This window comes from Mirounga leonina, unplaced genomic scaffold (genome assembly GCF_011800145.1).
Source record: "Mirounga leonina isolate KUSES-001 unplaced genomic scaffold, KU_Mleo_1.0 Mir_176, whole genome shotgun sequence".
Classification (NCBI taxonomy): Eukaryota; Metazoa; Chordata; class Mammalia; order Carnivora; family Phocidae; genus Mirounga; species Mirounga leonina.
In genome coordinates, this window is record NW_023270454.1 from 16,979,795 (window position 1) to 17,006,611 (window position 26,817).

Below are 26,817 nucleotides of genomic sequence, written 5' to 3' on the forward strand. Positions count from 1 at the left end.
CAAACACTTGCTCTTCCAGACTTGTCTCAGTTATATTTTTAAATTCCTTATAGTTCCTAGCACAGAGCAAACACTCAATAAATGTTTAGAGAATGATTAGATCCAGAAGAACTGTCCCCTTTAATTCTATCCGCAGGCAGTCCTACTCCAAGACTTTAAAAAGGCAGCGCTGAGCTGGGAACCTTGCTCATTCATCTTACTCCTGCAGGAGAATTCCTTCTGCTGTCGCTCCTGACAAATTCAAAGTCTGGTCTGTTTGATTTCTCTGGTAATCAATTTTCAGCATCTGATTGTCAGGTAAGCTCTCTCTAACTTAACTCTTGCCTGTCCCTTTCCCATCACAGTGACCATTTTCTGCCTTGCGTTTTTTGAACATAATCCTAAAGTCCATGCATTCCATTTAGCCCTTCCTCAAGGGCCAATTCTCTGCCCTTGTACCTGGCTTCACCCTGCTTATAACCAATCAGCACCCTCAACCATCTCACCTATCCAACTCCAGGGCAGGCCCAAAAGAAAATTCAGCAAAAGTGTTTAAGGTTGAGAACCTACGTCTTATGACTTGATGGCCTTAAATCTCTTTAGTTTTGGTTCCTGGAAGTGTATTCTACTTATTTGTTGGGGGACGGGAGGCTAGTTCTGCACTATTTTAATGTCTATATAATAGATATTATGAAAATCATAGAACTTTGCATGAATGTGGTTGGAAAAGCTCATCTTGAGTGTTTTCTTAGCCCAAAACTCAAAACTGCTTTCACCCTTTCCTACTACCAAAGGAATTTAGGTTTCTGTTAAGTATCTGAGGGAACCACACTTATTGGAGCCAAAAAGAAGCTGCAATCTCCAGTAACACCAATTTTTCTAGTTACATTTCATACTTAACCCTGGTCTATACCTTATCTAGAAGTATTTAGAGCTTCTCGAGCTAATTTCTAGAAACATTCAGGGGCAACCCTTTTTAAAATTGACAATCTCAAAAAGATCCTTAATGTGTTCATGAATTAACTAAGGATACAACTTGCCTTGAGTGTTGCCAAGTAGTTTCTCCAGGCAAAAACTTTTGGAGGATGAGTATTTATGTAAAAACATTGTAACTACTCACAATAAGAGCTAACACTTATTGAGTGCTTTTACAATGTGCCCGCTGTGCTCATGTGTTTAATATGGATTACCTCATTTAATCCTGCCAACAGCTGTGAGAAAACTCATGCACAAAAAACGTAACTTGTCCAAAGACATGCAGCTGGTAAATCAAGTAGGGTTTAAACCACTTGAAGTCTCTGAATCCAGAACCCCACTGCCTCTTGGGCTTCTGGCAGCTTTACTAATGAAATTCCCTTCTGGTATTCAGCTGCCGGCATAAAGATTTCACTGAGTTATCTCCTCCTTTTGTTGCCAGGACCTGGATAAGGATAGAAATGTCTCCTGGACTAATCTATTTCTGTCTAGAAGAGAGCCCTTTGACAATATATCAGTACCCATCCAGGAAGTATTCAATAAATGTTTACTGAATGAATGAGGCCAGTTTGGAATTTGTTCAAAATAAATGATTCTTTTATATCCACCTAGGAATAAAAAAAAAAAAAAAAAAAGAGGGACTGTCTCAAAATCTTCATTCACTAAGTGCTCACACGGAAAACTGCATTCCATTTTGGTGACTCAGGAAGGTGAAATCACAGAGAAAACTGGGGGTAGAGGGGGATGCAAGTGGAAGGTGGAGGATGGGGAGAATTGCTCTGTAAGAAAAGAGGTCCGGGTGCTAGACGCAAAGGGATGAATCTAAGTCCTAAGTCTAACGGAAGTCCATAATGAAAGGTCAGAAAATCCAAGGGGAGGGAAGATAGTAAAATCTGAGGAGACCCTCAGAGTGATTCTTCCAAAATTTGTTTCAACACTCCACTCTTCACTCTAAAATGTCCAGATCTTGGAGAAAGTGACGTTGCAAATCATCTGGGTCGCCTAGGTGACTTCCTGGGAGAGTGCCTATAGCTGTACTACGAAAGGTCAGTAAGAAACACAACAGTGCCCGAGGGGTGAAACGCGCCAGCTGCTTCGCCAGAGGCCAGGTAACCAACCACCAGCCACAAGGAATTAGGCGTACCAGACCAAAAGCAGTTTGGGAAGCCCGCTGCAATGGACCAAAGCAGCCACCAGATGGCACGCAAGGATTAGGATCGCGGGGACTTCCGGCGCACCCCCCGCCCCTCGCCCCCACCCCCCAGTAGCCCCTCGGCAAGGTCCCAGGCGGGCGCCCAGGGCAGCCCAGCTTCTTCCTTGCGGCGACTCCCCGCTGCGAGGTCAAGAGTGGGCCTCGCTTTAAACGGACTCAGGCACTGGCCCAGGACTGCAAGGGCCTCGCGGCCGGCCGTCACCCAGCGCGCCCCGCGCGGAGGGCGCTGACCCGGGATGGGGCGGCGCGCGCGGCGGGCGGCCATAGGCTGCGGCGCGGGGCGTAAGGGGGCGAGGCGGGAACCTGCCCCGGCCCCCGCGGCGGCCCGAGTGCGCGGGGCGCGCGCCGCGAGGGGGAGCGACCCTGCGTCTGCGGCGCACTGTGCGGGCCGGCCCCCGGCCCCCGGCCCGTTCGGGACCCAGACGCCGAGCGCAGCCTCCAGCCGCGGCGTGTCAGCGGCGGGGGGTCCAGCGAGGCGGCGTTTCCGAGCTCGGAGCACTCCTCGACGCGGGGTTTGGTTTTCCAGTTTTCCGCTACCGAAGAGCGTGCTTGGGTACCAGAGACATGAATTACGCACGGTTCCTCACCGCCACGAGCGCAGCGAGAACGCCTTCCGCCGTCCGCGTCGTGAGTGAGTCCTGGGCCGGCGCCCCTCCGCCGGGGGGGGTTCTCGCCGAGCCTCCGGCGGCGGTGCCTGCGGGCGGCGCTGGCGCGGGTTCGTTCCTGCGGCTGTGACGCTCCCAGTGGTGCAGGCTCAGCGTGCAGAGCTGAAACGGGGACAGACTTTGTTCTCAGAGCACTTGGGCCGGAACGGGAGGCGGGGAATGGGTCTCTCAGCTGCTGCGGGACACGTCCTTGGAAGAGGGAGGGTGTGCTGTCTAGAAAGGCTCTTCGCGGCAGGATGAGTGCATGTTAGGCGCAGGTGCAGGTGTGTGCGGAGTGGGCAGGGCCTGGTAAAGCGGGAAGGAGTGAGCGCTGGAGCCTGACGGGCAGGGAGGCGCTCAGAGGAGGAGAGGAGGCTTTCTGGGATTGTGGCCCCTCGCTTAACTGGCTCATCGCTCCGCCTTAGTTGGACATCTCCATTCTTTGGTTCCCCCACCAGCGAGCTGGGTCCAGAAAAAGTAATTTTACGTGTTTATTTTAGGTTAGTATTCTATCCCTAGAAATTGTTCAGCTTTACAGTTTTATTGAATGCAACATATTGAGCTGTCTCTGTTGATGAAAAGTCTTCAATGGAAATGTTTATTCTTCTCTTCCGTATGTATTGTAGCTGAGACTTGGAGCAGGGCACCGAAATCAGTCATCTCCTTGGCTCCTGGATCACCAAACCCCAATACGTTCCCTTTTATGACTGCTGTTATCACCATAAAAAATGGAAAGCCCATCCAGTTTGATGAAGAGATGATGAAGAGAGCACTTCAGTATTCTCAAAGTGCCGGGTAGTTATCAACAGATAACATAATTTTGTTCATTTTCATGAGCAATATTCTAATGCCCACTGATAAAGTAACGTATCTTTTTTAACTGGGTATTCCACAGGTAGGAAGGTTTGGGGGAAAGTTTTCAAAGAATAATTAAGAATAATTAAGAGCAACAGGTTTATTAAATGCTTAACCCTCCTCAGTGACTTCTCCTTGACTTTAAATAATGAAAGGCTTATTTCCTTGTAGAAGCCAAGAGAAGGTATATATCATTGGAGCTGAGACTGGGGAAAAAAAAAAAAAATGATACAGTTAGGGGAAGAGAAGCAGGTTAGGAGGAAGGAGGAAAAGGACAATCCAGAAAGCAGCAAATTTTAAGTCCTGAGGGGGTGGATTTTGTAGAAATTGTGTTCCCTTAATAGTTGCAGACAGCTATGCAAATACTTTGCCCTCTGTTCAGATGTCTTTTATTTTTTTTAAGATTTTATTTATTTGAGAGAGAGAAAGAACAAGTGGGGGAAGGGGCAGAGAGGGAGAAGCAGATTTCCCACTGAGCAGAGAGCCCAACCAGGGCTGGATCCCAGGACCCCAGGATCATGACCTGAGCCTAAGGCAGATGCTTAACCAACTGAGCCAGCCAGGCGCCCCCAGTTGTCTTTAATTTCTTTTTTTTTTTTAAATGGTACATTTTATTATGCATATTTTATCAAAACAAAAAAGTAGGACTGAGATTTGTACTGAAATATGAAAGGTAGGCCACAAAACAAAACTAGCATAATTCAAGATCTACTTTGTAAAAGGTAACAGTAATCAGAGAAGCAGATCTTTTTTTTCTGATTTTTTTATTATGTTAATCACCATACATTACATCATTAGTTTTTGATATAGTGTTCCATGATTCATTGTGCATAACACCCAGTGCTCCATGCAGAACATGCCCTCCTCAATACCCATCACCAGGCTAACCCATCCCCCACCCCCCTCCCCTCTAGAACCCCCAGTTTGTTTCTCAGAGTCCACAGTCTCTCATGTTTCATCTCCCCCTCCGATTTCCCCCCCTTCATTTTTCCCTTCCTACTATCTTCTTCTTTTTTTTTAACATATAATGTATTATTTGTTTCAGAGGTACAGGTCTGTGATTCACCAGTCTTACACAATTCACAGCGCTCACCACAGCACATACCTTCCCCAGTGTCTATCACGCAGCCACCCCATCCTTCCCACCCCCCACCACTCCAGCAACCCTCAGTTTGTTTCCTGAGATTAAGAATTCCTCATATCGGTGAAATCATATGATACATGTCTTTCTCTAATTGACTTATTTCTCTTAGCATAATACCCTCTAGTTCCATCCACGTCGTTGCAAATGGCAAGATTTCGGTTTTTTGATTGCTGCATAATAGTCCATTGTATATATATACACCACATCTTCTTTATCCATTCATAAAAGCAAGCTGGAACACATGCTTTATGACTTTCCTAGCTGGTCTTCTTCCAGTGATAAAGGGTAATTTATGGAGTGTCTACAAATTATACTTTATTAAAGTCTTCTTTGTTCTGTAATTGAGAAGTATATTGAAACATAGCACGTTATGTATATATGAATTATATGTAATATATACTATAGGTTTTTCTTTCCATGATACAAAGATCTTGAGACTGAACTTCTAGGTAGCCTAGGGAAATTTTCCTAGGAGAACACAGAATCGATCATTCAGTGAGTGCTCTAATATAAAAGAAAGAGAATAGGCTTTGGAATAAGAAAGATGTAGATTCATATCTCAGCTCATTTAATGAGTCGATTTCTATAAGTCTGTTGCATTGTCTTTTAAATAGGGTTATTAATATTGGCAAAAAACGTTTGAGGATTTTTAAATTGAATAAAGTGCTTGGCATACAGTTACCATTTAACTATTGTCTAGTATTATTAATGGTTTTTAATACTATAAATTTGAAAATATGTTTTATGCTTTAGAATCCCAGAGCTGTTGTCCTGGCTAAAACAGTTACAAGTAAAATTGCATAATCCTCCCACCATCAATTATCCAACCAGCCAAGGACAGATGGACATATGCATAACATCTGGCAGCCAAGACGGTCTTTGCAAGGTAAGACAGAAAGGAAAGGGAACCCCAAATTAAGAATCAAATACATTCATAAATATAGTCATCTCTCACCTGACCACAAGAGGGTCATGTTTTTTGGGGTTTTTTTATTTATTTATTTGAGACAGAGAGAATGAGAGAGAGAGAGCACATGAGAGGGGGAGGGTCAGAGGCAGAAGCAGGCTCCCTGCCGAGCAGGGAGCCCGATGCGGGACTCGATCCAGGGACTCCAGGATCATGACCTGAGCCGAAGGCAGTCGCTTAGCCAACTGAGCCACCCAGGCGCCCGAGGGTCATATTTTATGAGTTACTGGTAGTCTATCTTGTCTTTACTTAGAATTTTAAACAGGGAACCTAAAGACATTCACCAACCGGATTTTTCTTAAATGTAGATCATGTGGTTAATGTCCCAGAGCTATGAGTCATTAAAACAAGATTCCCCTTAAGGAAGTACTCAACTCCTACCAGAAGCTTAATTAATGAGCACTGCTTAATTTCATCTGGCTTAGAGATTCAGGTTACATTTTGATTTATGTAGTTACGAAGTTTCACTAGGATTTTTATATTCTTTAGAAAACATATCCTGGTACTCCTGAGATGAAATGTTATTCCTTTGCCAGTCTGCTTAGGTCATCTGTGCTCAGCCCTGTTTACATCTGGTCTCCTTGGATGTGCTTCTGTAGATCTAGGTCTGTGTCTGTCCCTGACTTCTCTCTGGGTTAGTTCTCCTATTATCTCCCTCTCTCTCTCTCTCTCTCAGTTCTCTTTCTCTCTCTCTTTCAGTTATTCCATTGGCCTCTCTCCTGGGTTCCAGCAAGTCCACAGATATAACCACTCCTGGGGAGTTCCCACAAGAGACTGCACCAGTGGTTCTCAGTCTCATCTGTTTCTTTTTTTCTTTTCTTTTTCATGAATAATTAGTCCTAGATAAAGATTCTCTATATTCAGTCTTCACATCTAGACTAAAAAGGGCTCTTATTTATCTTTTTTTTTTTTAATTTTATTTTTATATATTTATTTGACAGAGAGAGTGAGAGAGCACATGCAGGGGGAACAGTAGAAGGAGAGGGAGAAGCAGGCTCCCAGCCGAGCAGGGAGCCGAATGTGGGGCTCAATCCCAGGACCCCAAGATCATGACCTGAGCTGAAGGCAGACGTGTAGCCATCTGAGTCACCCAGGTGCCCCATAGACTAAAAAGGGCTCTTATTTGTCTTAAACCAGAGGAGCTTTGTTTTTCTTTTTAGGAAAATGTGAAAGCTGCAATCTAGTTAGCTTTAATGAATTTTAAATTATTGTGACAGAAAAATGTATTTAAGTAATAAGAATATAATTTTTCCTCCCTCTTTTTGTATTTAATTTGGAAAAAAAGGGGAATTAGCTACTGTTTGAGTGTTTACTTGAAGAGAAACATCTGTGATTCTATAGATTAATATGAAAAAAGTTCTTTTTAATTAAATTCTTTTCTTAGGAAGGTATACCCCATGAACTTTTCTCCCAGAACGATGCTCAAGACGATTTCTTCATTATCTTTCACATCAGTCATAACAAAGGGAGATAGCATAGATGGCCAGATACACCAATAACTCACTTACTTATAGACATGCTTATTACAGAGGCCTTCGTGGGAATCTGGTTTACTATTCCTTCCAATTTGTTCTCCAAGATAGATGTTATGTTAGGCACCTCTGTCTCTGTCTACCTCTATTAAATAGTGCTACCAGATAATAAACAGCCCTTCTTTTCATTTAGGATATTTGGCATTTTCATGTTCCCTAATTGACATGGAAAATGTATGTGATTAGGTTTTCGTTTGATTTATTGGCAATACACATGCCACCCAAGTAATTTGTTTGGTCCTAGGATGTCCTCTAAAGCCTGAATCACTTAGAAACTTTTTGGAGGAAGATACTGTTTGTCATAACATGCCAAAAGCTCATAAGGAAAAGATGAAGGGAACATTCTAGGCCAAACTGGAAAACAAAAGCCAGAACGTCTATCTCAATTGATAATGGCCATACTGTTTGTCATGAGATACAGGTTGTTAAAATGATAGGAAGGAGAGGCTTGAACTGATGATTGTGACACACCACAAGGAAAGAAAAGATGATTCCATGAATTATGTAAGATTTTGTCATAAAAGACCCCTTTGATATCTATTGTCTAGATCATATTGTCTGCAGAATCTCTGAAGATTTGTCACGCCTGTCCTTAAATATCCTTTCACATTGTTGATCTTCCCATCCTTTCTGAAACACTCTTCTCTGGTTCTCTCAATATCTCATTGGCCCAACTACCCTGCCTTTGCAGTGCCCTCCTCCTCTACACATCCATCATTTGTCAAGAGTTCTTCAAGGCTCAGTCCTCAGAAACTCTTCTCCCCTTAATCCACATACTCTCCCTGGGTCCCACCATTCACACCCATGCGCTTGATCATATGCTAATAACTTCCAAGCTCCTTTCAAATCCATGTGTCCCATCTGTCTACCTGGCACCATGACAGGATGTTTCAAAGGCATCTCAAACCAAAACACACTCATCACCTTGTCCCTCTCTGAGAGTTTGTGGTTCTGTTTTTTCAGTGAACAGCATCACTCCCTCTATCTGTCTAGCTCCGTGGCCAGCAATCTAGGAGTCATTCTTCATGCCTCCTCTTCCTCACTCCCCTATAGTCCATGATTGTGTTCTGTTGGTTTGGATTTCCTAAATACTTCTCAGTTCTCTCCAATTCCATCATCACTGTCTGTCAGGCTACACCCATATCTCTCCCCAGAACTGCAGCAAAAACATTCCAGATAATCCTCAAACTTCCCAGACTTTCCACATATATTCTCACTCATCTTTCATTCTTTCATATTGAAGGCAGAATGATCTTCCTAACGTGAATATCTGATAATGTGACTCCCCCTATCCAGCCTCTACCTGAAATTCTTACTTGCCTCATGTGGCTTGAATGTCTACATGGTATTTCCCTGCCTACTTCTGTCTGATCTCATTCCACCCTCCTCTTTATATTTCCCCTTCAAGTCACAGAATTATTTCAGTTTCTCAAAGTACCTACTGTGATCCTCTATACCAACTCATCACTTCCTCAAGGAAGCTTTCTCTGATGCCCCGAATTCCCTGAATGCCCAAGTCCTCCTACAATGAGCCCTTATAACATTGTGCATCTATACTTAATAGCACTCACCATTGTTTTTAAATATACATTTATTTGAGTAATTATTTGATTAGTGTCTAGCTTTCCCATTGGACTAGTAGCTCCATGAGGATAAGAACCGTGTTGCTATGCTCATCATTTTGTCTCCATGCCATACACAGGCTTGGCTTATAGTAAATATTTAATGAATTTTCAAAGAAGGAATAAAAGGCATAAGTGAATTTTAGGAGCCAAACCAGTTATCTTACCCTAGAACAGAGTTTGGGAAACTATGGCTTGAGAGCCAAATCCAGCCCTCATCTAACTTTGTAAATAGAGTTTTATAGGAACTCAGCCACACCCATTGGTTTATATAATGTCTTTGGCAACTTTCTCATTATAGAGGCAGAGATAAATAGTTGCAATGGAGACATTATGGCCCACAAAGTATGTACCATCTGGTACTTCACAGAAAATTTACCAATTCCTACTCTAGAATCCTAGTGAGCTCAAACTATAAAAAAGGCGTTCTAAGAATGGAAAGAATACTATCCAGACTAACCTATGCTTCTTTTGTTAGGTGTTTGAAATGATGGTTAATCCTGGAGATAATGTCCTCCTAAATGAACCTGCTTATTCAGGAACACTTCAAGCTGTGAGTACACATTTTTATGAAAGGCAACTCTCTTTCTTTTAATAAACAAGAAGAAAACATTACACTTTAGAATTATCTATGGAAAAATAAAATAGTATCTTCCATCTGTAAACAAGAGCATCTTAAATGATATATGCAAAATATGTTAAATGTGCCCTCTGCTTTATACATTTCTTTTTACAAAGTCTAAATGTAAAGGTGCTAAAATTAAGCTGTGCAAAATCACATCCAGCTTTCTTAATATTTCACTTGAAATGCAACTTCATTTACAAAAACTAATTTTTTATTACTATCTTTTATTACCACATGTCTAAGTATAGTCATATGTCAATTTAATATAACTGTAAACCAATATGGTATAATTAGGACTCTAGTGTTAAATTAATGGGACTATAATGTCCAGAAGGAGGAAGCTGATCGTCTGGCTCTGCTGTGCCCTGCTCAGAGCACAGCACTGAGAAGTAGGTTTGTTTGGGACACAGTACTTTAGGATAGCCATGGACTGATTTGTGCAGGTCATTAGGTTAATAGACCTGGAACCAAAGGGTGGAAACTATAGGGAAACTATTTCAACTCAATATAAGAACTTCCTAGCCATGAGCCTTTACCTGACTCCTGACTCCCTAAGGAGGTAAAGCGCTGCCCATCACTTCAGGTGCTCAAATTACTCTCAACTGTCATCTAACACATTCTAGCTTAAAATAGGGGAATGAATGAGGGGACCTTTCTGCTCTGTTGATTCTAACTTCACATTCTCTCTTTTTTTTTTTTCAAGTTTAGTATTATCTTAATTAATATATAAAGCTATTAGCTAGTCTTAATGAAAGGCATATTTTCTCAAAACTCCTAAGACATGAAATTGGATTATAAAAAATGCTTTTCCAGTGAACAATCTGGAAAGGAAATTAAGAAAGCAATTCCATTTATAATAACAGGCAAAAGAATAAAATATCAGAGATTAAACCTAAGAAAAGAGGTAAAAGAGTTGTACATTAAAAACTACAAAATGCTGCTGAGAGAAATTAAAGAAGACCCAAATAAATAGGAAAACATCACCTATCCATCAATTGGAAGACTTAATCTTGTTTAGATGTCAATACTACCAAAGCAAACTACAGATTCAAAACAATCCCTGTCAAATTCCAGTAGCCTTTTTTGCAGAAATAGAAAAGCCAGCTGTCAGATTCATATGGGATTGGAAGGAATCCAAATGGCCAAAACAATCTTGAAAACGAAGAACAAAGTTGGAGGACTCCCACTTCCTAATTTCAAAACCAACTTCAAAGCTATAATAATTAAAACAGTGTGGTACTGGTATAAGGATGGTTGTATAGACCAGTGGAATAGAATTGAGAGTCCAGAAGTAAACCCACACATCTAGGGTCATTTTATTTCAACAAGGGTACCAAAACCATTCAGTAGAGAAAGAATAATCCCTTCAACATAATGTTCTGGGATAACTGGATTTTCACATGCAAAAGACAGAAATTGGACCCTTGGACCATATAAAAGTTTAACTCAAAATGGATCAAAGACCTAAATGTAAGAGCTAAAACTATAAAATCTTAGAAGAAAACATAAAGGCAAATCTTCGTGACCTTGGGTATGGCACTAAATTCTTAGATACGACACCAAAAACACAGGCAAAAAGAAAAATAAATAAATAAATTGGACGTCATCAAAAATTAAAAACTTGTGTGCCTTAAAGGACATTATGAAGGAAGTGAAAAGACAGCCTACAGAATGGGAGAAAATATTTGCAAATCATATATCTGATAAGGACTTAATATCCAGAATATATAAAGACCTACAACTCAATAACAACAACAACAAAAACAATCTAATTTAAAAATGGATAAAGGACTTGAATAGAAAATTCTCCAAAGAAGATACACAAGCATAAAAAAATAAAATAAAAAAAAGAAGATATACAAGCAGCCAATAAGCACATGAAAAGATGCTCAATATCATCATTAGTCATTAGAGAAATGCAAATCAAAAATAAAATGAGATACTCCCTTATACCTACTAGAATACCTATTTTTTTCATGTAAAATAATAAGTGTTATTGAATCTTGTACATTGCTAGTGGAAATGTAAAATGGTACCGCCACTGTGGAAAACAGTTTGTCAGTTTCTCAAAACAACCATAGAATTACCATGTGACTCATTAATTCAACTCCAAGTATATACCCAAAAAGAATTGAAAACTGGAGCTCAAACAGATAATTGTACACAAATGTTCACTGCAGCATTATTCATAATAGCGAAAAGGTGGAAGCAACTCAAGTGTACATCTACAGATGAATGGATAAACAAAATGTGGCATATACATATGATGGAATATTATTCAGCCATAAAAAGGAACAAAGGTTTTTTTTGTTTTGTTTTGTTTTTTTAAAGATTTTATTTATTTATTTGACAGAGAGAGACACAGCGAGAGAGGGAACACAAGCAGGGGGAGTGGGAGAGGGAGAAGCAGGCTTCCCCTCGAGGAGGGAGCCCGATGCGGGACTCGATCCCAGGACCCTGGGATCATGACCTGAGCCGAAGGCAGTCACTTAACCAACTGAGCCACCCAGGCGCCCAAAAGGAACAAAGTTTTAACACATGCTACATAATGTTGAAAACATTATGCCAACTGAAAGAAGCCAGACACAAAAGGACAAATATTCTATTACTCCATTTATTTGTTTCTTATATCTAAAATAGGCAGATTCACAGAGACAGAAAGTAAGTTAGAGGTTATCAGGGCCTGGGGATACAGAGGAATGGATAGTTATTGCTTAATGGGTACAGAGTTTCTGTTTGGGGTAATGAAAGGTTTTGGAAATCAGCAATGATGGATGCACACATTATGAATGTGATTAATGCCATGAGTTGTACAGTTAAAAATGGGAAAATGTGGGGGGGCCTCTGGGTGGCTCAGTTGATTAAGCATCTGCCTTTGGCTCAGGTCATGATCCTGGGGTCCTGGAATCAAGCCCTGCATGGGGCTCCCTGCTCAGTGCTCAGCGGGGAGTCTGCTTCTCCTCCGCCCCCCGCCGCCCCCCTCTCGTGCTCTCGCTCAAATAAAATCTTTTAAGAAAAAGGCAAAATTTTTGTTATATATCTATTTACCACAATAAAAAACTAAAGTAAAATAATTGCTTTTTCTTAATGATTGGATACTAATTAATAATTATTTACTAAACTCTTTGTATAATGCCTACGAATCTAAAACCAGTGTCTGTGTAATCGGCATCATGCACACATGCACAAATGTTTCCACATACCCAAACAGAAACTATGTGTCAGGCTATGAGATTTGCTAGTAAGCAATATGTGTTTATTTCATGGCCCAATATTAATTTGTTTATTCGTGGTAGATGTGCTTTTTCAGCCTAAGAACTTTTAAATTTGTCATAAATTTGTCTGGATTATTCCCACCTAGTACATAATTCCACATTTGCTAAAAGAGGGTGTGCTTATCCTTTGAAAAATTTTTCTTCTGAGACCCTCACTCAAATTATTGTTATTTCTAAAGTTCCAATTTTTTTCTTTATGTTCATCCAAGAATAAGATTCCCCAAGATTTTGGGTGCCTGGGTGGCTCGTTAAGCGTCTGCCTTTGGCTCAGGTCATGATCCCAGGGTCCTGGGATCGAGCCCCGCATCGGGCTCCCTGCTCCATGGGAGGCCTGCTTCTCCCTCTCCCACTCCCCCTGCTTGTGTTCCTTCTCTGTCTGTGTCTCTCTGTCAAATAAATAAATAAAATCTTTAAAAAAAAAAAAAGATTCGCCAAGATTTTTATAAAATTATGTCTATAAGCAAGGCCACTGCTTGTGATTTCAGGCTTAGCCTTTGGTAAATACAGACTACCTCCATACTCCTTGCTAAGCTGCTGCCCTGTTCCCCTCCATGCCCATCACCACCCTGGTCCCCCTGGCCCCTCTCCTAAGACCACCCGGAACTTCCCATGATACAGAATTAATGCAGGGGGCCCCCAGGACTCTATTCCAGTCAGGTGCTGTTTCTGATGTACCCGTGTTCTACCACCTGTTAAATATTTTGAAGATCACCTCGGCTTGTAACCATTTTAGGTATTAGCATAAAAGATGCTTTCTGTGTTTAACTTTGTCAAGAGAAGCGTTCGTTAACGAACATGTACTTTTTGAACCAGTTCTAATTCTAATTCTAAAGCTAATTCAGTCTGAAGAGGGCAGGTTATGCAGTATAACACCCCACCCCAATCTCCACGGCTTACGGCTAGAAAGTTTCTTGCTCTCACACTCCACGTATCGACCACACAGCTTCTCTGTTCCGGGCCATCTCCATCCCAAGCCCCAAGCTGAGAGAAGCAGCCTCTACCTGGAGCATTGCCAGTCTTAGAGAGAAGGGAGACAGGAAATGGAGAGCCACAAGTTGGATTTTAAAGCTTCTGTTTGAACAAAACACGCATCACTTCTGCTTGCAGTTCACCGGCCAAAGCAAGACAGTATTGCCAATCCTGACATATATGAGCAAGGAAGCATATACTCTTTCCTCTGAGAACTGACAGGGCATATTTCTGAACAATAATGGAATCTACCCCAGGGCAACAATAAAATGAGAATATACACTCAACCCTTGGAGTGTAGAGATGAGTGCAGGTTTCTATGTTTAAGGGTATAAATGGTAACATTCTTGGTTAGTAGAAGAAGAACCAATGACACATTTTGTGATCATGTCTGAATCTTGGGCTTTTCTTTTTATTTGTGCTCAACAGCTGAAGCCGCTGGGCTGCAACATCATTAATGTTGCCAGTGATGAATATGGGATTATTCCGGACTCCCTCAAAGAAGTACTTTCCAAATGGAAACCAGAAAACTCAAAGAACCCCAAGAAAAACACCCCCAAGTTTCTTTACACTGTCCCAAATGGCAACAACCCTACTGGAAACTCATTAACAAGTAATCGCAAGGAGGAAATCTATGAGGTATTTTAAAAGAATGTGTTCTGTGGCAATGTTCTTGTTTATTTGACTTTTGAGAAGAGTACTGTGCAAGCTCCCTTTCTTATTTCTTATTATTACAAGGAAGATAGTTTTTAATAAAAGGAAGTCATCTATGCCCGAGGGTCCTAATAAATTGTAACATAAGAAATTACTCCATCCTTAGTTAACTATGAGATTTTTCTTTTCCTTTAATTGATATTTTCATTAAAAAAATAGCATTTTTTACCTAATGTTAAATTTTATGAGGTTATTTAATCAAACCCCGTTTGATTTTCATTATTTATATTTATATTTTCAACTTCTCTCTTCTCTTTCCTACTCCTTCGCATTTCAGGTTACAAAGAAATTCTTTAAAAATAAGAGGCATGCTCCTTTTGTCAAGTCTCTTTTAGGTACCTGACTACGATGTCTAAACTTTTCACTATTACCATTTTTTTTTTTATATCAAACACATACATAGCAGTACAAAAATCTTTGAAAAATAAGAGAGAAATGTGCCTTTTGTAAAGTCTCTTTTATGTACCTGACTGTGCTCCATAGACTTTTGCTACAAATAGCTTTTTAATATAAGTACCAAAGCCATATTAAACTATATAGAATGTGTAGTGGAATCATAAAGAAAGATTTCAAACAGTTTCTTTCACTTATTTATGTGTGTATGTGTCAAAATATTGTCTTATTTTTCACATACTCCAGAGTTCTGTCCGGAGTTCTCCTCTTATTTACATACTACCCCCAGATAGTCTCATCCAGTTGTATGGCTATAAATTCCATTCTAAATTTCCCCTGAACTCCGCACTTCTGTTTCCAACTCCTCCATCCAACTTCTGTTTCCAACATCCACCATGAATGTCTAATGGGCATTTCCAACCTACCATGGCCAAATGGAACTCTTGATTTAGTCCAGCCACACCCAACCTCCAATCCACAACCCCTCACATTCTCTATCGCTGTAAATAGTGCCACTATGAACAGTCACCCTTTATTCCTCTCTTTCCCTTCTCTCCCCCTTCACCCCCTACATCCAACCCATCCTGTGGACTCCACTACCAAATGGATCCAAATCCACCAGTTTCTCTCCTCTGCGCTTACTGTCACCATCTTCCCAGCCACCACCTTCCTCACTAGTCTACTAGGATAGTTTCCATGCTGGACCTTGCTGCATTCCACTCTCGAAATCCAACCAATCATTCTTCACACAGCAGCCAGTCATGTCCTTCCCTCCCTCCTCTGAAATATAAATGTAAAGCCAGTCTCGTGGTCCTCCTGTTTACAATCCTCTAGTGGCTTCCCTTTTCAATTAAAATAAAATCCAAATTCCTTCATCTGCCTCACAAAGCTATGTGACCTGGTAGTCTAGTCTCAGGCCTTATTGTCTCTTACCTCCTTCTTGCTGCAGGCCACTTTGTCATGCTGAGCACTTGTGTTATCTTGTCAAGGAGGGCTTCCCAATGATTCAGCCTGAAACAGCTACCCTCTTTCTCTCTCTTTCCCCCTCAGATATCACCCTGTTTATCACCCTGCCTAGCCCCTAAAACCTCCTGCTTATATTTCTTCTCTTCATTATCCATTGGCTTATGTATATTGTCTTTCAGAACCTAGAATGTAAGTTCCATGAGAACAAGAGCCTTCAGTGAGTGCCTTGTTCATCTCTGTATCCTCAGTGTCTAGGAAAGAGGCACTCAGTAGTTTCTTGGATGAATAAATGAATACAAAGAATTATGATTCCAAGTGATTTTCAGCTTAGATAGTTCTTAAGAATTAAATATGCTACTTTAACCTTTTTTTAGCTCGCAAGAAAATATGATTTCCTCATCATAGAAGATGATCCGTACTATTTTCTCCAGTTCAGCAAGGTAAGTGATGATGTGAACTTATTTCACAATTAGAAGATAAATTGTGATTACACTGACTTGACTTTAACCTGGCTGCTGAGTCAGAGCTAATCTATCTTTACATTGAAATTATATAAAATTAGTAGTAATTTGCTACCACTTCAATCTTTAGTCTTTCAGTTTTATCGTGGAATTAATACTTCTCATGTCTGGTATTACTGCTTTTTCCAGAAATGACTTACCTTTAAAATAGGAGCTAGTGCTCTATACCATGCATTTGGACAAACAGAGTGAGTCGGGGGCTGATGGTCTTCTTGAACTTCAGATCCTAGTTCATAGTTTTTTAAACATCATACCAGGGATGTGAAGTAGGTGTCAGCTATAATCTCTTGGCAATGGCTGGCTGGAGTGATGTCTGAGAAGGATCTGAAAGAGGAAGACGGTCGTGCTCAGTTAGCGGTGTCCATTACAGACATAGGGGAAAGCAGTACTGGCAGAATGCCACCTATTTACCATCCCTGTCATTGAAGGCCTGGATCTTACCTGCAGAATAAGGGATTTTTAGGTTCCTTTTCACTATATATGCATGCCACTTTCCACGATCACCGTCTCCCAATAGACATTAGCAGTGGTACAGACTCCCAATGCCTGATTCTTCAAAATCAAACACTTTCTTTATTTGCTCTCGGAGCTGCTGAGAACATCTACTTGGATTCAATGCTTCCTTTAAATCTACTGAAAAGAAACAAAAATTCTTGATTTTTCTGTATAGTTTGCTGAATATCACGTCTACCTACCTACTCCCTACCCTCCGCACGACCTGGCCTCTTTTCTTCTGTGCATCTCCTTTTGAAGGAAATATTGAGGTCCATACTGCAGATTGACTACATTCCTCATCTTGTTTTGTCTTTCTAGCTGTTCTAAGGATCAGCATTCTCTCTCAAAACAATCCTGAATGCTGCAGGCCCTCTTCATTTTGATCTAATCCAAATGAGTTTTTCTTGAACCCTTCCTCTAAATCTATTAATCCTGGATCTCAACCTTTGAGCCTTGGAGGGCCCATTTGAGGTTTCCCTAAATTCATAATAATAGCATCTTAAGCAAATGAGTAAATTCTTCTGTATGTTTTTGGCAGAAAAGCTGTGAAGCTAGGCCAGTACTCATAAAAGATCATGCATCTCGGTTTCTTATTCCATTTTAAGGGTTGAGACTAAGGTAACAGAGAAGATGGTTGTGTTACTGCTATCGGAATCTATGCCCTTTCCATTCCCTACACAAAATAATTATACATTCACTAAACAGAGTTCTGAAACCAACAGTATGTGTTTTTTCCATTTCAAGTCCTGGGCACCAACATTTCTTTCCATGGACATTGATGGGCGTGTCATCAGAGCTGACTCTTTTTCAAAAGTCCTCTCCTCTGGGTAAGGCCTTGTGTCTTAATTTACGGCCAGATCTAAAAAAGATAGGCTGTACCTGAGTGTCCTTTAGTCCAAATAATTCTCATTTAAGATGCTAGTATTCCTACTTACCTTAAAACATCAGTTTGATTATCAGTAGTAATATATGCCTTTTCTTTATTCATCTCCAGTAATCAAAGGTATTTGGGCATTAATCTAAAGTTGGAATGGGACTGGTCAGGTTTTGGGTTTCATATATGAAAGAACACATTTCGAATACTTAGACTTGCATTCTATTTTAAATGTACACTTAAATTTGAATTTTAAATAACAAGTAGCTAGTTTTAGTAGAGTGTTTTAATCGTCTAGGTCCCCAGGTCACAACTGTCTTCCTAATGAAATCAGTATGGTGACATGTATTCATTGTTAACCCAGGCCTTTTCTCTTTTTGTGTAGGTTGAGAATAGGGTTTTTAACCGGTCCAAAAGCCTTGATAGAGAGAGTTGTCTTACACACACAAGTTTCAACCTTGCACCCCAGCACTTTTACACAGGTAAGGACAATGTCAGAAATAGGAGGGTTTGGGTTTTTTTTTTAAGCAATCAGAATAGAAAATAGATGTTAGCAAGTAAGCCTGAGTGAAGGTGGCAGGGAGGGAAATCACTGATACATAATCTCGAGATCAGATGCCGCAGATGTTTACTGTAAAAGGCAGATGAGAATTGAATTAACCTAGTGATACTTTGCAGCGTACAGATGTCCCCATGTTTTATCAAGTTGGGGGTTTTTTCCCATATTTTTTGTGTCTGTTACCAACAAAACTTCATTATCCATTTATAACATTTAGAACTTCCATTTTATATAGAAAAATCACTGAAAATATTATACAGCATATATCTACTATGCATTTTTTAATAAATTTAGAGAAGCGATATAGTATGGTAACTAATGGCATGGATCTGGAGCTAGACAGTCTAACTTGAATCCAGGCTCTCTGTCTCACTGACAGGGTGACCTTGGGAAAGTTCATTTAACCCTTGTGCCTTGGTTTCCTCATCAGTAAAATAGAAATGATAGCCTAATTAGGTTATTACAAAGATTAAATTATCTAAAATGTATTAATATATTACAGTAGTTTCTGGCACATAGCAAGTACTACATAAGTATTTGTTATTTTATTGTCATTGTTATTAACATTTATTATAAATCACTGTAAATCTTGGTTCAGCTTGTTATTTTTCTTGTGGTGGTTTACAGGTAATCAAGAGTGATTTGCTTTTTATGCTTTGAAAAGAAAAAAAAACATTTTAGAGGGTGAACCATGACGTGTGTTATTGTGTCTTATCTCTTCTAGCTTCTGGTATCACAGCTTCTACACCAATGGGGAGAAGAGGGTTTCCTGGCTCATGTAGAGAGGTATTGCATGTTAGCTTCCATATTTTACATAGAAATAGGCTTCCCTTTATTAATTTTATTAATTTTCATTGGAATTATTCCAAAATAAAGGAAAAAAACAATGGTCAAAAGTTTGCCACCAGACAGGTCAAATAAACATGCTCTATTCCTTTTTCAAGCATTCCACATTTTAATCAAGATAGAAAACAGATTTTTTTTTTTTTTAAAGATTTTATTTATTTTTTAGAGAGCGAGCGAGAGAGAAACAGCATGAGAGGGGAGAGGGTCAGAGGGAGAAGCACGCTCCCCGCTGAGCCGGGAGCCCGATGTGGGACTCGATCCCAGGACCCTGGGATCATGACCCGAGCCGAAGGCAGACGCTCAACCATCTGAGCCACCCAGGCGCCCCTAGAAAACAGATTCTTATAGACTGGACTCCTGGTTTCTTCAGTCAGTGAACCAAATGCATGCCTTTCGTTGTGTTCTTCTTCTAGGGTTACTGATTTCTATAGGAACCAGAGGGATGCATTACTGGCAGCTGCAGACAAATGGCTAAGTGGTGAGTGGAGCATCATCCTGTCCTGTGACAGACATCAGCACTTTCATGGGGTGGGGGGGTGGCGGGTAACACTGCACAGTTATTGTTAATAATATTGGGAGATGAGAAACAAGAGTCCAGGAGTATTCTTGTCAGGTAATGTGACCCTATAAGCAATCTCAGAAGTAACAGTCTACAAACCCTGGCACTATTCTATCTATCTCTGCTTTACCTGTCCGCTGCAAAGAATTTGTGGCTTAAAGGGGGGGAAAAGACCTTTTATTTTTTTTTTAAGATTTATTTATTTATTTATTTGACAGGAGAGAGACAGCGAGAGAGGGAACACAAGCAGGGGGACTGGGAGAGGGAGAAGCAGGCTTCCTGCTGAGCAGGGAACCCGATGCCCAAAGCGGGGCTCGATCCCAGGACCCTGAAAATCAGCTAGCAATAACTTAAAGCCAAATGATGGCTATACTCAGAAGATTTTAGAGTTACTTCAAAATTTCCCCCAAACAGCAGAGGAATTGTCAAACAGTATGCTCCTTTTCTAATTAGACCATATAAAAACAAAATAGTACAATCTAAGGCAGTTCTCTCATTACAAATTACTTGCATTCTAATCATTAGCATGATTTATCTCTCTAATAATACCTATTGCTAATTTGATTGCAGGATGATTTAGATTTAATTTTCTATTAATGAATTATGTGGTTTTAATTATATCATTAAAAAAGCTTTTGGGGTGGGGCGCCTGGGCGGCTCAGTTGTTAAGCATCTGCCTTCGGCTCAGGTCATGTTCCCAGCGTCCTGGGATCGAGCCCAGCATCAGGCTCCCTGCTCAGTGGAGCGCCTGCTTTTCCTTCTCCCACTGCCCCTGCTTGTATTCCCTCTCTCGCTGTCAAATAAATAAATAAAATCTTAAAAAAAAGAAAAGAAAAAGCTTTTGGGGTGAATAATGGTAAACAAAAAAATCAGTTCCTTATTTCTGTCATATCTTGTTCCCTATAAATTTCTGGTAAATATAGAATTCTTTTTAATAAGAGTACTATTCTACCACTTTGTACAGTGGAGTTAAAGAACAGGTTCTAGGGGCGCCTGGGTGGCTCAGTTGGTTAAGTGTCTGCCTTCAGCTCAGGTCATGATCCCAGGGTCCTGGAATGGAGTCCCACCTCGGGCTCTCTGCTCAGCGGGGAGTCTGCTGCTCCCGCTCCTTCTGCCTGATGCTCCCCTTGCTTGTGCTCTCTCTCTGTCAAATAAATAAATAAAATCTTTAAAAAAATAACAGGTTCTAATCAACAGCAAGTTTTAAAAGATAATTAAAATCAAAATAATTGTCCTTCCTTCTTGGTTTCTCTATCCTAATACTCAATGAAACATAAAGCCTACCAATACTTCTGGAACTCTTGAATTTTCAGTACTTCTTTTCATAATCTATTACATTGTGATAAAAACTCTAATCCACTGGACTTCAAAACTATTGTATAAATGACACAATTTATTGAAGCACTGGAAGAATCTAGAAGGAGTCGAAAAATCTTCTCCTATAATTAAAAGAGCCATAGTTGGCTTCGGTATGGTTCTAACTAAGGGAAGTAGACACAGGCCTTAGATGCCTTGCACTACCCTAAGACTGACTTGGGAATTGGAAATATATACTTGAGTATATATTTGGAATTGGAAATATATACTTGAGTATATTGGAAATATATACTTGAGTCTCCCTCTCTCCCTTCACCCCAGTCTCTTATTTTTTTTAAAGATTTTATTTATTTATTTGACAGAGAGAGACAGTGAGAGAGGGAACACAAGCAGGGGGAGTGGGAGAGGGAGAAGCAGTCTTCCCGCTGAGCCCGACATCAGGCTCCATCCCAGGACCCTGAGATTATGACCTGAGCCCAAAGCAGACGCTTAACCAACTGAGCCACCGAGGTGCTGCCCCTACTCTCTTACTTTTGAAATAAACTCAGAACCTCAATTTTCAGGACTCATTAAATTCTATGTTTTAAAAATGCTATCCCCGAAGGAACTTTTTTGGATATACTAGTTGACAGTTACTGCGATTATGTCATTAATTGATATATTTGATATCATCAAAAATGACTTTAGCAGATATTCTCTTTCTTGGTTTGTAGGTTTGGCAGAATGGCATGTTCCCGCTGCTGGAATGTTTTTATGGGTTAAAATTAAGGGCATTTCTGATATAAAACAACTGATTGAAGAAAAAGCCATTAAGAAAGAGGTAAAATGGGGGGGGTTATACTTTTTCTTTAAAGTGATTTTTCATTTAAAATAAAAATGAAGAGAGGTGTTTATCATTGCCCTCCATCCCAACCCATAATATTTTAATATCAGATGTTATCTGATATTTCTATATCTAATATTTCTAATAATATTGTCTCATTGTTAAAATCATAATAGATTTTTGAGTTACATAATTCTTCTTCTGGTCTACATTAATGGAAATACAGCCGTTCATCTCAGCTACTGGTTAGTTTAGCGACTAAGAGCAGAGGGCTTTTCCCCTCTGATTTAAGAAAGTAAAGCATGCTAGCAAACTTGGGAAATTCGTTAACAGTATAATGAAAAATGTTTAAGTAGCCCATCATTTCACCACCCCGATTTTGTGGCCATTTGTAGTATATTTTCTTGAAGAGCTCATCTACATGTAGTATTTTGGCTGTGCAGTTATTTTCCATGGTTAAAATTACACAGAAAAGTTTGTATCCTGTTATTTTCACTTAAAATTGGCCTGTAAGGATTTCTTCCAGGATTTTTTTTTTCTCCTTTTGTCCTTAAATCTACTTACTTATCATTTGGGGGCATTGATTAAGGTGGAAAATCTAAATATTTTTCTGTGTAGCTGTCCAATTTACCCAACAAATTATCCTTTCTCCCTGAATTAATGCTTTTGGCACATTTGCCAGTCTTTTATAAATACTAAGATCTGTTTCTAGGATCGCTTTTGTTTTGAAGCAATAATTACGAGCGAACAGATTGTGTTGATACAAGCACAGGACCATGCTAGTACATAAGAGATGAGGTGGTTTGGACGCTAGAAAATTGCTATCTAGAGGTTAGACCTGGGAGCTGACTACCTGGACTTTGAGTCATGCATCCTCTCTAACCATCTTACTTGAGGGCAGGACTCACGCTTTATTCATTGTTCTAATCCTACTAATTCTACACAGCAAGTACGTAGTAAATACTGACTTATTTCAAAGAAATACATTTTAGTATAATAAATCAATGTTGTGTTTTCTTTGCCTTTCTGTCAATGCCATTATCATCAGGATCATTTGATAAGTGGCTATCTGTATGTATCTCTGAGGTAGGTGCTGAGGACATAGACCTCAGGTTTTCTCATAGTTTTTTTGGTGCTCTCCATCTATCCCATATATCCTGCTGCATGTAGCCTTTCTTTTTCTAAATAATCTCCAACTTTACAACTACAGCTTTAGCCCAGTTGTTCTGGTCATCTTATAAAGAGATTATCACTACTCCCTCCTTCTCTTACAGCTCCTCGCTTATAGTATACACCCCCAGTATTTTCCACTATATTGGGAGAAATGATGGTTTTCATTTGATTATTAATCAGGACAGAAACCCATCTTCTGCCTTGAAATCTCTTCCCCAGAGTGCCCCAAACCATTTCACTCCCAACTCACTTTACTTTAGTAGGCAGTGCCCAGATGTATACTACATAACAACAATGAATGCTTTTGAATTGCATGATTGTACTACATAACATCTCAAAGACCTACCACAATCGAAGTTTATTTCTGACTCACATAAAACTTTCAAAGATGTGGGGCGCCTGGGTGGCTCAGTTGGTTGAGCGACTGCCTTCGGCTCAGGTCATGATCCTGGAGTCCCGGGATCGAGTCCCACATCGGGCTCCCTGCTCAGCAGGGAGCCTGCTTCTCCCTCTGACCCTCCCCCCTCTCATGTGCTCTCTCTCTCTCATTCTCTGTCTCAAATAAATAAATAAAATCTTTAAAAAAAAAAAAAAACTTTCAAAGATGTGATGTGCAAGCCACCTCTACTCCAACAAGCAATTCAGAGACTCTACTTCCTTCCTTCTTGTTGCTCTTCAGACTTCAACACATGGATGATTCCACAATGGCTACAAAATGGAAAGAGCATGATGGATCACACGCGGGGAGATTTTTATGGGCAAGGCCTAGAAGTGGCATGCATCACTTCACATCCATTGGCTAGGATTCGGTCATATGGCCACACATAACGAGAAAGAACCTGGGCAACAGAATATATTTGTACACCCAGGAAACAGAGGGAATGGAGGTCGCAGTTAGTGAGGCAGCTGCCACAGTGCTCTCACATCAAGAATAGCAGTTGTTCACACAACTCCGTCTTGACATACATAACATTTTTTTTTTTTTTAAAGATTTTATTTATTTATTTGAGAGAGAGAGCACGAGCAGGGTGAAGGGCAGAGGGAGAAGCAGACTCTCCGCCGAGCAGGGAGCCCGATGCGGGACTCGATCCAGGGACTCCGGGATCATGACCCGAGCCGAAGGCAGTCGCTCAACCGACTGAGCCACCCAGGCGCCCGACATACATAACATTTTTATTCATTCACTTTATGTATTAAAATTTCTACCTCCTTTCAGTTCTTTGCACCAATCTTCTTCCCATCTCAAGGCCTTTACACTGTCTTCTCCCTAATATTCTTCACCCACTTTTTGCTCGGCCATCACCTACTTATCATCCAAGTCCCAGCTTAAAAGCCACTTCCAAATTTGGTAACTTAAAAATGGTTTCTCATTGTTTGAATTTATATAACTTCTTGGTTAACCATTTATTCATGTTTGTTACCATTTCTATTTCTTTTATAAGCTGTCCTTTGCCCGTCAAAGCAGGAATTTGAGTGTTTTTCTTCTTGGTTTCTGTGTATACTTTAAATGGAAAAGAGGTAGCATTTGCCATATTTACTATAAACATTTTTTCAGGTTCTGTGCTTTTAGTTATGTTATTGTAGGACATACAGACTTTTTCCATAAAATGGTTTTTCTCATGATTTTTTTAATTGTTTTTAAATATTAAAAGGCTTTCCCCTCTCTGAGATTGGATCTACCTATATTTTAGTAACTCCCTTATTTTCCATAAACTCTCTTAGATATTAATGCTTCCCGGAAATGTCTTCTACATTGATAGCTCAGCTCCTAGCCCTTACTTTAGAGCGTCCTTCTCTTCAGCTTCTCCAGAACAGATGGATATGGTGAGTACAATATTCTCTTCAGAGTAACACCAGATATCAATTCTATTTTTTGGTGCATTTGTTCATTTTTGAGTTATAACATTATTTAATGTCCTCTTGGGTTTCTGAAAAACAGATATCACTTGAAAAGTCATGAATTACTATTAAAAGACACACTTTAGTGGCAACAAATAGACAAAGGCATGAGACCAAGCTGGAGTTAAACTCCATCGTCTTCGTGAACTGTTTTCAGACTTACTGAACCATGCTGGCAGATTACTAGCATGTTATGAAGAAAACTTCTTTCCTTCCTTCATGGAATTAGTATGAGCTAAATTCAGTACAAATTCATGAAAGCCATCAGTCTCTTTCTCAGAAGAAAAATATATCAGCAAGGGTCAAATACAGTAATATTCTTAAATTAATTACAAGTCTGGGTTCAGCCAAAATAACAGGAAGCAAAGAAACAAGTTCCTAAGGACTGCATGTCTGGGAGTCCAAACAGAAGAGTCATAAATTGAACAATGCCATTAACCTTGAGAAGAGTCTGTACTTGCCCTCACAGATGGATTGGTTCTTGGTGTTCTTTATTTAGTTGCTTTCTCATATCATTAAATATGCTTTACATAAGTTACCTCTGCTTTTACATATGAATAGGCAATTGAAATGATATAGAGTGCATATGCAGGTGGGAGATTATATGAAAGAATAACTTGTGTTGTGGGGAAAATGGAAAATAATGATCTTGAGGGCTATAAGAACAAACAGAAATCCTGGGAATCTGATATGCTTATATCTACATATATTAGTGAACATTGATGGCATCCTACCCAGATAAAGCTGATGTTAAATTTGACTTTTGATTGCCTTATCTCAACCTAAGATGAATACTCTGTTTGAATTTTTTAAAATTATCACAGACTTTTCCTAAGTAGCATCCTGATTTCATTAATTCTTGTCTCTTTTCTATTTCAGGCCTTCCAGAGATTAGCCCAGCTTATTAAAGAATCTTTATGAAGAAATCAAACTCTTTATGAAGAAATCAGAATCTCCCATGGGTTTTTCACATAAATTATTTTTAGCTTTTAGCAGGAAGAAATGATCATTGGCATTAGACTTACAGATTGGATTTCAATAAGCATGTCATATCTGCAGTAATTTAACTAGACAACTTTTAAAGTGCCCTTAAATTCATCAGATTGACAAATTTATAATTCACTTATACCTTTTGATAAATTTTCACCCTGCAAAAAGTATTTTTATCCTGGATTTTATTGTAAGGAACTCCAGTTGCTTTATGGTTTCCCATAAATTTTCCTTGAAGCTAACATTTTACCATAAATTATTTTGAAAATGTAAGAAAATAAATTAAATTCAAAATGGTATATAATGTGAACTTTTTCTATTTTTAGGAAAATTTAATGAAAGCTTATTGCAAAAGATTGTTAGAATTTGACTATTATAAATGATTTTCAGTAAGAGTACCACAGACATTGTGTTGTACCACAGAAATCCCTTTAAAATAAAATTCTGAAACTAAGCACATACCTAAAGGCATTAGACCTATTCCTTTTTTTTCTTTTTTTAAGATTTTATTTATTTGACAGAGACATAGCGAGAGAGGAAACACAAGCAGGGGGGAGTCGGAGAGGGAGAAGCAGGCTTCCCGCCGAGTCGGGAGCCCTATGTGGGGCTCCATCCCAGGACCCCCAGGATCATGACCTGAGCCAAAGGCAGACGCTTAACGACTGAGCCACCCAGGCACCCCCAGACCTATTAATTATATATAAGGAAGAAATCAGAGACTTAGAAAAATGTGCTACACTGTATTTTCATAATACCACACAATTCACAAAAACACATTCTTATCAGTTATATCATTTAAATCTGCTACACCCCTTTGAGGTACTTAGGCTATACTTTCTAATGATTTTCTTTCTCACCTTTTCAGATCTTTATTCTTCCTATCTGATT

At 39.8% G+C, this 26,817-nt stretch overlaps 1 protein-coding gene and 1 long non-coding RNA gene across 5 annotated transcripts in view; one reads left to right on the forward strand and one right to left on the reverse strand.

Moving 5' to 3' along the window:
- The first annotated feature begins 2,279 nt into the window (after nt 1-2,279).
- Nucleotides 2,280-26,447, forward strand: AADAT (aminoadipate aminotransferase). Of its 4 annotated transcripts, none has more exons than XM_035022707.1 (14): nt 2,280-2,294; nt 2,694-2,798; nt 3,438-3,606; nt 5,564-5,696; nt 9,410-9,484; nt 14,230-14,439; nt 16,248-16,313; nt 17,634-17,716; nt 18,149-18,245; nt 19,047-19,108; nt 19,582-19,646; nt 21,758-21,864; nt 24,763-24,864; nt 25,819-26,447. In XM_035022707.1, exons 2-14 carry the CDS (start codon nt 2,732-2,734, stop codon nt 25,858-25,860), a joined length of 1,278 nt encoding a protein of 425 aa, XP_034878598.1. In that variant the 5' UTR covers nt 2,280-2,294; nt 2,694-2,731; the 3' UTR covers nt 25,861-26,447. The 4 variants fall into 4 exon arrangements, with proteins under 4 accessions (XP_034878598.1, XP_034878597.1, XP_034878596.1 ...); XM_035022706.1 differs by lacking the exon at nt 2,280-2,294 and adding an exon at nt 2,310-2,327; XM_035022705.1 differs by lacking the exon at nt 2,280-2,294 and adding an exon at nt 2,495-2,618.
- LOC118022160 overlaps nt 16,332-26,817 on the reverse strand; it is a 37,454-nt gene continuing 26,968 nt past the window's right edge. Inside the window, exons 4-6 of the long non-coding RNA XR_004682386.1 lie at nt 24,820-24,968; nt 16,836-17,027; nt 16,332-16,718 (exon numbers count right to left, since the gene is read on the reverse strand). This is a non-coding gene — a long non-coding RNA (uncharacterized LOC118022160). The remainder of the gene's footprint in view (nt 16,719-16,835; nt 17,028-24,819; nt 24,969-26,817) is intronic.

Excerpts from the sequence above, each read along its gene's own strand:
- AADAT (XM_035022707.1), top strand. The coding sequence starts at position 2,732 with ATGAATTACGCACGGTTCCTCACCGCCACGAGCGCAGCGAGAACGCCT. Across the intron at positions 5,697-9,409 it reads GCCAAGACGGTCTTTGCAAG|GTGTTTGAAATGATGGTTAA; the intron begins GTAAGACAGAAA and ends TTCTTTTGTTAG. Across the intron at positions 19,109-19,581 it reads TTCCTGGCTCATGTAGAGAG|GGTTACTGATTTCTATAGGA; the intron begins GTATTGCATGTT and ends TTCTTCTTCTAG.